We start from the raw sequence: 11,650 nt of genomic DNA, 5'->3' as shown, positions 1-11,650 counted from the left end.
GAGTGCAGAAGACAGGACTCTCAAGATACTTTGCCCTGGATGACTTGACAGCTCCCAGAGGCCCACGGGCTGAGCGGCCGAGGAGTTAGTGACGGCCAGCAGAGGGCACCAACACGTCTCCTTTTGAACTTTGCAAAGGCCTGGGGGAAAGAAGCCTGCTTTCAGGAAATCCGAGCTGGGCGTGTCCTGCACATTTGTCTGTTTCAAGGAAATCCGAGCTGGGCGTGTCCTGCACATTTGTTTCAGTTAGGAAGAGGAGGCCCAGTGGAACTGGTGTGTGTGTGTGTGTGTGTGTGTGTGTGTGCGCGCGCACGCGTGCCCCAATGTATGTGAGGCTTGGTGTTTGGTATGTGAGGCTTGGTGTTTGTTTTGTCAAAATGTATGTATACTTAAACTCAGTTGCTTCTTGCTCTTCATAAAATGCAGGAGGCCACTGCGAAACAAGTTTTTTTTTGTAAGGTCCAGGAGCTGACATTATGAAGCCATATGTATTATTTCGACCTAAGAGAGAAAGAGAGAAAAAAAGACGTTTTTTAATCAAGAGTGAAAGCTCAGCACCTTTTCTCCACTCTCTAAGCACAAGAACAAGTAAAAAAAAAAAAGACCCAAGCCCAATTGTGCCTTAAATAGACACTTTCCCTTTTTTTCTCAGTGCAATCTCCTGGATGGAGAGGCTGCTTATGGTAATTTAAAATCCACTTCTGGGGACAAATACAATGACTACGTATTGCTGTAGAATTAGGCTGCCAGCAAGAATGCGATGCTTTCAAATGTGTCTAATAAGCCAGGGGACTTTCTCACGGTTTACACTGCGGGGAGCCCACACCCATCTCTGCTCGTTATGGCACGTAGGTCTGTGGTGGCCAGGCAGCCACTTGTTAGAAAATTAACTTGTGGACCTGGGAATGTTTCGGTGAAGAAACTTCATAGTTATTGCTGGTTCCAAAGAGGTTTACCAACTATAAAAACAAAATAATGATAACCTTTCCTTGTTAGGTGGATTATAGATATATAATCTGAAGATTTATAGGCCAAGAACATCTACTAAAAATACCAAATAAAAAAAAAGGACTGCCTATTCCTGGGCTACAGGGAGGGGTACACGGCTGTGATGGAAGGCAGGTGGGCAGTGTTTTCAAAGCTCTGCCTCGGAAACAGAAGATTTGCCGGGGACCATGGGAGCCCCACAGCTAAAATGGCACATTGCTTTTAAGCATTTCCTTTCCTAAGGAACACCTCTTACTTCTGTTGCTATACAAGATTGTTAGGGTGCTTGACAGGCCCATGATGTTAAATCACTCTTACTTTACGAGACTTATTTGTGGCCGGTTGACGGGAGAAGGTACCCCGGAGGATAAAGTTATAGGAGATGCTTGGGCCTGTGCTGCTCAGCAGGGGGTGAGGCTTATGTGTGAATGGGTTTCGCCCTGTCATAGGATTTGAGTAGACGGTGGCTCTCCGGGGATTGAGTTTTGAGGTCCACACAGTTGAAAAAGCTCTTCTTTATTCAACACTGCCTAATGTGAAATTAAAAGGAGATCAAAGATACACAGAAAGAGGGCAGGGGCGCAGGCATGAATGCATGAATGGAAGCATGGCAGCTAAGTTAGTGTGAAGCAGGAGAAATAGGTCAATTAAGAATCAGGGAATGTAACGCCAGAGCAGACTCATGGTCTCTCTATAAATTTGGAAAGAAGACCGAACTAAGAGGCCGGAAAGCTGGTTGCGAATTGGAGCTGCACACCTGACACGTTGTGTGACCTTGTTTTCCTTCCACTTGACTCAGTTCCCTCATCTGTAAAAAAAATCTTAGTATTTGAGGCCACTCAAATACTAAGTGATGAGGGGAAGTTCTGTGGAAGGGATAGTGGTCATATTTTGTTATTATATGTTGTTACATATTTTAAATATTTCTAACTTCCTAAATTTGAATGCCATTGAACATTTAACTTATTTCATGGGCAGTGAGACTTGAAAGCTCTTATATAATTTTTACTATTCCCTGGAAGTAAAGAAGAAAGCATTACTTTTACTATTTTTGGTTTAGTATTTAAAGTGTTCTATTTAATAAAATCACAAGAAGTTTTGTCTTCAAGGAATTTAATGCTGGATAAAAAATTTGCAGAGTCCCCTCATTAAAGACATTAGAATTATAAATGCTTGATTTGAACTGATATACTTGATTATGTATAATTAGCATTCTTATGTTATTATTATAGCTGATCCTTACATAAGTGGTTATATCTAATTTATTGTAGCTTGATCACATTTATTGATCATTCCTATTAACCAGCACAATGAAATGCTGTGTGATAAAAATGTTATGTGCTATTGTCAGAGCAAGCAATTGCAAGCCTTGTAGATGCCCTGGTTTACTGTTGAGCACAAACATATTGCTACATGTTACTTGGCCTGGTGTTATATGACATATAGTGTTTACAGAGGAAATCCTTTGGGAATGAAATACAGTGTATATTGATTTGTGATTTGATAAAGTCTTTCCATGAGTAATACTGGTTAGCATAAGCATTATTCCTACTAATAATCCTATCTAAGAAAAGAGTAATATGCAAATTGACCATCACTTCAACACACAAGATGGCTGCCCCCATGTGGTCAAAGATGGCCAGGAGGAGAGGGCAGTTGGAAGGGACCGACCTGAAAGGGAGGGCAGTTAGGGGCAACCAGGCCTGCAGGGGAGGGCAGTTGGGGGGGACCAGGCCGGCAGGGGAGGGCAGTTAGGGGTGACTGAGCTGGCAAGGGAGGGCAGTTGGGGGCGACCAGGCCTGCAGGGGAGGGCAGTTGGGGGCAATTGGGCCATCAAGGGAGCGGTTAGGCATTGATCAGGCTGGCAGGGGAGTGGTTAGGGGATGATCAGGTTGGCAGGCAGAAGCAGTTAGGGGCAATCAGGCAGGCAGGCAGGCAGGCAGGTGTTTGGAAGCCAGCAGTCCTGGATTGTGAGAGGGATGTCTGACTGCCCGTTTAGGCCCAATCCCACTGGGGGATTCTTTTCAGAAGGGCTGCATTTGCACCCAGATTTGAGAGGGTGCAGGCTGGGCTGAGACATGCCCCCACCCACCCGCTGTGCACGAATTGCATGCACCAGGTCTCTAGTAGATTATAAGCTTCAAGAGGATAGGGGTCAATTCTTATTCATCATTACATTTTCCTAGCATCTTCAAGCATCATCTGCATATGATTGGGACTTAAAAGTTATTAAGGGTTGAGGAGAAGAGATATGTTTCAACAAAACCTTCCAGATCTGAGTAGATTTCCAGGTTTTGATTAGGAGCTTGGACTTTGCTCGGTATGTAACAGGAAGTCATTGATAGTTTGTGGACTGGGGAGTGAAATGATCAGAGTGGTCCTTTAGGAAGGTCAATTTAGAGGCCACAAGAATGATGGGATAGGGGTTCTAAAAAAAGAACAAGAATGGAAAACTTAAGGCCATAAATGCTAGAATTGAGACAGTGTTGTGGAGATATAAAAGTGGAGATATGTGAAGTACTGTTTACAGAAGAAATGATTTGAATGACACATAGTATTGCCTGATATTTGAATTGATAGAGGCTTTTCTATCAGTTACCAGATCTTCCAGGGAACAACTACAAGGGACACAAAGAAAAATGGAGGCATGCTGCATAGATCATTCCCCTTTTAAAAAGAAGCTGAAAAGGTACGCATAAAGATTAATTTCTCCAGAGAAATACTCCAAAAACACACTTGTTATCCTACAAACTAACAATATTAAAAGGAAAAATGATTCAATGGTGGAGGACAATGACAACAAACACATATCTTCAAAGAGAGAAGCTCACATTTCAAAATGAATTGGAATCTTACTTTCTATTTTGATCTTCGCTTGCAATTCAGCATATCACTTGATGCTGATATATAGAATTTGTTATCAGTTGTTATCCAAGGGAATTTGCCTAAACACAGATATAAAAATCAGGCTCTGATCGTATATCTGCTCTCTGGGGTGCTAGAGTTAAGGGTCTGATAGGTTTCAGTGTTAATAGTTTGGCTTCATTTTCACTTTTCAAATCACAAAAATGATAAAGTATTGCTCAGTTTTTGATTTTTTTTAAACACTGTATCTAACTTGAGTGACAATAACACTTATTATCTAACTGGGGGTGCTGGTAATAATTATACCAGGACAACCTGTGTAAATCTAGACTCTCCTGGGAAAACCAAAACATATGGTTTATATATAGTCACATATAACCACCTACAATGTTATATGATTTTAAGTATATGCAACTTTTGGGTAATTCAAAAATTAGTATACAATTAGAGGTTTGTTTTTTTTTAGCCATGTAGTTGATACTTATATAAGACTTAAGGTAACTTTAGATGTGGCATTTCTAAGTTAAATTTTAAAATAATTATGAAGAAAATGGAATCAGAGTTATCCCAGTCAAAACGATATGAATAGGAGAGAAATGCTAAAGTATATAACTGAAGGAAAGTTGCATGCCATCTATTTTGTGCCACAGAAATTTCCTTCACCATCTTGTGGTACCCCATATGAAAACCACCCAAGTAAAGTACTTACATGTACATAGGCTGCAGTTGTAAATGAGATGTCTTCTGAGGCCCTTGATAGCCATAAGAATCAAAGCCACCTATGAAATCAACTGAAAAGGGACAATTGCCTTCATTAATTAACTTTTCAGAAGAGATCAAAATCCATGATCAAGGTCTTACACCGATTCCTCAAATACACCTTTTAATAATCTATTAAATAGAAAGTGACTAATCGCAGAAGGAAAAAAAAAGATAGTTTCCTCAAGGAAGTGGTTCCCCACTCACCTGTGAGATTCTATTATTGCTTTACAAGAATCTATTCACTTGGAAGAACTAGGTACTCCTCTCAAGCTACCAAGATCTAATTTTTGTAACAAGACTCACTTGCATTTTAAACATGCTATAGGTGCTGTGGCTGTGTATCCCATTGGTTAGAGCATTATCCTGATACACCAAGGTTTTGGGTTCGATCTCCGGTCAGGGCACAAAGAAGAAGCAACCAATGAATGCATAAGTAAGTGGAACATCAAATCTCTCTTCTCTCTCTCTCTCTCATCAATACAAAATTGTAAAGATGCTATATGCCTTTTTATAGAGATTAGCTGCAACACATTACACATGTAAAAAATAATGATGGCTCAAGTGCATGTATCTATCAGCAATTGCATCATAATGCTGTATACTATGGTTGTCAAGTATAAGGCTCTATGTTGGAGCTCATGAAAATGAACTTAACATGGCTGTCCCTGCCATCATGTGGTTTATAATCTGAAACAGATAATCACAAATAAAGATGAGGAGCAATGTCTAACCAAACATTCAAATGCAACAATACCTAGATATTTAAGGTATAATAAAATATAACAAGAGTTATTGCAGTAGATTATATTTTCCAAAATGCCAAAACCAATACCTCCTATTCCATATGTACTTACAATGTGATCTTGACACACCTCCCATCCAGGGGTTTGGGGTTATGCCCCTCCCTCTGGAAGCTGGGTAGACCTTTGTGGCTGCTTTGACCAATAGAGTATGCTACGAGTGACACTAATGTGACTCCCAAGGCAAGATCATAAAAATGTCATACACGTCATTCTTGCTCTTTTGGGATGCTCTCTCTTAGAACATGGTCACCATGTCCAAACTAGGAAATCCAAACTAGCCCACACAGAGAGACTGATGGAGAATCCAGGGATATGTATTTTGGCTGTGAAGCTAGCTGAGGTCCCAGCCAGTATTAACACCCAGACATGTGAGGAAAAATGGCCTCCAAATGATTGCAGCCCCCAGCTGTTGAGTCAGCCCAGTGTTGGAGTTTTCCCAGCTAAGATCCCTCACATTACAGACCTGAGACAAGCCATCCTCCGTGTGCTCTGTCTGAATTCTTAACCCATGGAATCCATGAGCATAATAAACGATTGTTTTACACACTGCGTCTTGGCAGCAATGGTAACTGGAACCATAAAAACTAAGATTATTGTGAAAATGTTTGCTCTTGTTTTCTCTTTTTCCATTCCTGGCTGTAGAAGTTGTGTGGTGGGAATAAAATGAAAACAACCAAAAGGATGAGCAGATAGATGATAGGAAGGAGAAAGAAAGGGAAATACAGGCTGAATTAGGATGCCCTCGGATATTCATACTTCTAGTATCTTATTCTATTGGCTTGGTTTTAACTAATTTTTGTTCTCTTTATAATGTCTTAAGTGTTACGGGTAGAAAGTGGAGCAAGGCGTGAAGTAACATAAAATCTATGATTTCTATTTGTCTGTTTAGTGGGGAAATATTTTTTGAAATTAGATTTTACTTTTTTGAGCAGTTTTAGGTTTACAGCAAAATTGAGCAGAGAGTACAGAGTTCATATATACCTCCTGTCCCCACAGATGTACAACCTCCCTATCAACCTCCCCCAGAGTGGAACTTTTGTTACAACTGATGAAGCTACATTGACCCATCATTGCCATCCAGAGTCCAGAGTTTACACTGGGGTTCACTCCTGGTGTTTTATAATCTACTAGTGGCCCGGTGCACGAAATTTGTGCATGGGGGGGGTCCCTCAGCCCAGCCTGCACCCTCTCCAATTGGGGACCCCTTAGGGGATGTCTGACTGGCAGCAATCAGACATCCCTCTCACAATTTGGGACTGCTGGCTCCTAACCGCTCACCTGCCTGCCTGCATGATTGGCCCTAACTGCCTCTGCTTGCCTTCCTGATTGCCCCTAACTGCCCTCCCCTTCCAGCCTGATCTTGCCCACAACTGCTCTCCCCTGCTGGCCTGATCACCCCTAACTTCCCTCCCCTGCCTGCCTGATCTTGCCACCAACTACCCTCCCCTGCCAACCTGGTTGCCCCCAACTGTCCTACCCTGCTGGCCTGGTTGCCACTAATTGCCCTCCCCTGCCAGCCTGATCTTTCCCCCAACGGCCCTCCCCCTGCTGGCCTGATCTCGCCCCCAACTGCCCTCCCCTGCCGACCTGATCTTGCCCCCAATGCTCTCCCCGGATGGCCTGATTGCCCTTAACTGCCTCTGCCTGCCTGATTGCCCTACCTGCCCTCTTCTGCTGGCCTGATCTCACCCCCACTGCCCTTCCCTGCTGGCCTGATTGCCGCTAACTGCCTCTGCCTCAGCCCCCACCAACATGGCTTTGTCTGGAAGGAAGTTGGATGTCTCGAAGATGGCTGGTCGACCTGGTCTAATTAGCATATTACCCTTTTATTAGTATAGATAGGTTATGTAGGATAGGGTTGCTTAAATGGGGGAAAAGCCTTTTTCATCAGGAGGAGATGCTCTTGGCAGACAAAAATACCTAATCCCTATATCTGAACTGATAGCTGGCCATATGAACTATATTGCCAAACCAGTCATTAAAAAATTGAACTGCTTTCTTACACCTTACACCAAACAGCTGTTGCCCTTAAAACCCCTCCTCAGCCCCCACCTTAGGTTCTGCCTTCCCAGTTCACCCAGATTAGGTTCTGATTGGTCAGTTTCTATGCCAGTCAGTGTCAAAAGCTCCACCTCCTAGGCAGCCATTGGCTCCTCACACTTCACCCAGATTTGGTTCTGATTGGTTGGTTTCTATGCCAGTCATAGGCCTATCTCTGGGCCTGATCAGAGAGGCCAGGCTAATCAGCAGTCTCCAGGGAGGTCTGGAGAGAAAGAGAGGTGCAGCTGCTGGCTGGGCCCAGAGAGAAAGAAAGAGGCAAGGGCTGATCAACAGCTGCCATGGAGGCTACGGATCAGACCCTGCTTCTCTCTCCAGGCCTCTTTCCGGGCCTGATCTGCAACCCCCTCAGCAGTCAGTGCTGCGTCGCCCCGTCAACCCAGCACTGACTGCAGGACTTACTTCTGCTAGGTTGAGCCTTCAGTCATTTTGGACATTATTGACCCTGAATTTTTATATATTAGGATGGGTTTTGACAAATGTATAATGATATGTATCATACAGAACAGTTTTATTGCCCTAGAAATCCTCTGTGCTCTGCCTTCTTATCTCTGCCTCTCCCCTAGTCTCTAGCAACCACTGATGTTTTTTTTTAATTTAAATTATTTATTGTTTAAAGTATTACATGTCTCCCTTTTGTCCCATTGACCTCTCCCTGGCCACTCCCACCTCCCAGAACATGACCTCACCCCGCTACTATCTTTGTTCATTGATTATGTGTATATGCATGCATACAAGTCCTTTGGTTGATCTCTTACCACCCCTGCCCCCACCTTCCCTCTGAGGTTTGACAGTCTGTTAGATGCTTTTGTGTTTCTGGATCTATTTTTGTTCATCAGTTTATGTTGTTTATTATATCCACAAATGAGTGAGATCATGTGCAACCACTGCTTTTTTAACTGTCTACATTATCTTATAGAATGTCGTGTAATTGGACTCATACAGTGTGTATCCATTTCTGACGGGCTTCTTTCACTTAGCAATAGGCATTTAAAGTGCCTCCATGTCTTTTTATGGTTTATATATAATTTCTTATTGTGACTTTTTTTTTAAGGCAGAATTTCCCTTCTCATAAAAATTAAAATAGTATAATGAAAAAAACAGAGACCCTGATGTTGGAAGGATCATGGTTCAAATACTGCTTTGACCATTTGCCAGTTGTGTGACCTCAGACAAATCACCTAACTGCTCTTAAAGTAGGAATTATAATAATTACTTCATACTATTAGCTTGAGGATACAAGAAGATAAGGAATATACAGTTCTGGGTGAGATATATGGTTTGGAAAAGTAAAATTAAAAGCCCCTGAAAGAAATCAGGACTCATTCTAAGCCTATGCAGTGTAGGAGAAAGAAAGACAGAAATTATTTAATGTGGGACAACTATGGAGCCATACCAAGTATTTTATAGAAGATGAGTGAAAAGAGAATGAACACCTTGTGTTTTCTGAATTACCCACATTTATACATTAGCTAATATAAGCAGAACCAGAAGAGCTAAATAACAATTTAATGGCAACTATATTTACAGTTTGTATTTTGAGAAATTATTGTCAATGACTGGGATTTGCTGAAGATGGAGCCCAAATTCTCTTTCATTTGGGTTCACTCTTGTGAACACTAAGACTGTACTTGAGGAATAGTTTGCTGAGGATTTTCACAGCATTAAAGTTTATCGTTTTTGAGGTTCCCTTTCAGTGGGATGGTCCTCACCCTGGAGAATAGAGTGGCTTAGAGTAGCTCAAGATCAGAGTAGGCGTAAACAGTAGCATCTCCGCCACTGGTATTGAGATCCAAGTCAAGCTCAAGTTAATGTGTTATTATTTTTAAATATTTCCTTAGGCCCTCCCGCCTCCCCTCAGGATTTCAGATGAATAGAAGAAAAAGGCAGATGGTAATTATCAGCCAAAGATCATGGAGTAAACCAAGAGATAACCTGAAGAAACAAAGATAAATCTTCAAGTCCAGTGGATAGAATCTTGACCCAAAATGGGAGACAAAGCTTGAGTCCAGAGCAATGTGCCTTCCTAAGACATGAGAAAAGGCTGCAGGGAAAATGAGGTATATCTAGCATGCATTGCAAATGGAGCTTGAGTTGTCCGGGGCTTACTCTTATTAGCCATGAAGAGAAAAGAAGATTTGAATGTAACTAGGATGGGTTTTTACCATTTCATTCATTGGGTAGGTGGATGGGGGTGTCAAATTTAAACCAGAATTAAAGGGCATATTTCCTGTACTTTATTTTATATACATGCCTGTGTTCACAGACAACAGAATGAGGTAAGGTCATTTTCCACAGGCATTCATTCTGAGTAATTGTATGGATGTCTTCCTAAATATCTGAGGGAGAGGAATAGGAATAAATGGGATCTAACTGACCCACTAGCGTTAATCTTTTAATGGTCAGAGTCCTCTATTGGTTGTAGATGTCTACCTTTGTTATTTATTCTCTAGTAACTTTTATCTGTTCTTTATAGAAAACTTACTCCTTCGTCTTCTTCCAAACTCCAATCTAATATTCTCAGAATATTCTGATGTGAACCATGATCAAAACAAAAACCCACCTGTGCTGGATTTGCCAGTGATAGTTACAAATAAGTTTTGATTTTCTGTGATGTACCTTTAAGAGGTGATATAGCAAGCATCTTTCAAGGTTTATTCATTTCCTTTGTGTCTGATAACTTGTGCAGACATCATATAAACATTTAAGCAGTCCTTCCGCCCAGAAATTATTTATATTCTCAGCCCCATCTTGTGTATCTCTGATTACAGCAATGTTTTTCAAAGTAAGGAGAGATGTTTTTCTTATAGCTACTTGGTGTATTGTCTCTGCTATTTCAATGCTTATTATAAAATGTGAAAGACAGAGGAATTATTGAAGTCCTGAATTAGAATTAGGAGGATGAGAAAAAAAATATGACAATGAGTACAAGATAAATAGAGAAAGGGGTAGAAAACCTAGGACATGCTAAGGTTTTGTATATGAGGGAAGGGAAGCAAAAGGCAAGATTCAAAGTTGATTCTTAGAAATTAGTTGGCTAGAAGAATGTTGTTACCTTTACCAGAACAAAAAGGAATGTCAGGAATAAGTTGTTGTTTGGCTTAATTTGGAAATGTAGTATTTAATTTACAAGTGGCACATATAAATGGCAAGGACCAGGACATGCTTGGAAAAAGGGAAATGTAACTGAAATTGGTGCAAAGCAAATTGGGGACTTGCTGTCATTAATTTTTTTTCAATTATTGATGACATTCAATATTTTATATTAGTTTCAGGTGATTCCTTGCTCCCCCCCCCCCAATAAATCATGAATTTATTTATCCTCACTGGGCTTTATTTTGATTTACTGCAATATATCTTTACCTGACAAGTAGTAAATGTACGTGTTTATTTGTTGATTTCTCCACTATAATGTAACTGCATAAGATGGACAGTTTACTACTTTTCCTATAGCCCCAGGCCCCAGAACATAGATTGGCTCATGGAAGACCCTCGAATGCATTTACTGAATGAGCGGGGAAAAAAAAAGGCAATCAATTAGAGTATGGAAGATGCTGATAAAATTTCTAAGTGAGATTTGACTGAGTGCTTTTACCCTTTCCTTTGTAAGGCCTTGAACAATAATAAAGTAAAGACCTTTAATGGGAGATCTAGAATGTGAGTTGATGCCTGAGTCCTGTGAGATTAAAGAAACTTTTTGGATACCAACAGGGAGAAGCCACCACTGCTGTTTCTTTGGCCTAGAGGAGCAGAAGGAGAGAGGGGAGGATATATTTTAGCATCAAAATGACTAGGGTGAGAGAGCCATCTACACTAATAAAAGAGAAAGATGCAAATTAACCATCACTCCATCACTCCGAAACACCCACAAACCATTCCCACCACCCAATCAGGAGCGGGCATGCAAATTAACCCAACTAAGATGGCAGTGGCCACGGAACTGGAGCAAGCAGGAGGTTTGGGTTTCCCTCGGCGATGGAGGAAGCCAAGCTTCCCACCTGCCCTGGCCAGACATGGGCTTCACTCAAGGCTACAAAGTTTCAATTATAGAAGATATATAAATTCCAGATACCTGCTTCCAGCCTGCCCTGGCCTCCGCTCAAGGAGGCACTGAAAAAAAGAAAAAAGAAAAAAAGGAGAGGCTAGGAGCTTGGGTCGCTGGGGGCCATGGCCCG

General features: G+C 41.5%; 1 protein-coding gene across 2 annotated transcripts in view; it reads right to left on the bottom strand.

Moving 5' to 3' along the window:
- Nucleotides 1-212: 212 nt before the first annotated feature.
- NKAIN2 (Na+/K+ transporting ATPase interacting 2) overlaps nt 213-11,650 on the bottom strand; it is a 787,284-nt gene continuing 775,846 nt past the window's right edge. Inside the window, exons 6-8 of one of the 2 annotated variants that reach the window (XR_436449.2) lie at nt 4,562-4,643; nt 3,844-3,932; nt 213-501 (exon numbers count right to left, since the gene is read on the bottom strand). Coding sequence is in view for 1 of the 2 variants with exons in the window: in XM_006778438.2 (XP_006778501.1) it covers nt 492-501; nt 4,562-4,643 (92 nt within the window). In the remaining variant the exon portion in view is untranslated. The remainder of the gene's footprint in view (nt 502-3,843; nt 3,933-4,561; nt 4,644-11,650) is intronic. The other variant, XM_006778438.2, reaches the window with a different exon arrangement.

Source organism: Myotis davidii, unplaced genomic scaffold (assembly GCF_000327345.1).
Source record: "Myotis davidii unplaced genomic scaffold, ASM32734v1 scaffold147, whole genome shotgun sequence".
Lineage (NCBI taxonomy): Eukaryota > Metazoa > Chordata > Mammalia > Chiroptera > Vespertilionidae > Myotis > Myotis davidii.
This window is presented reverse-complemented; position numbering and strand designations above follow the sequence as displayed.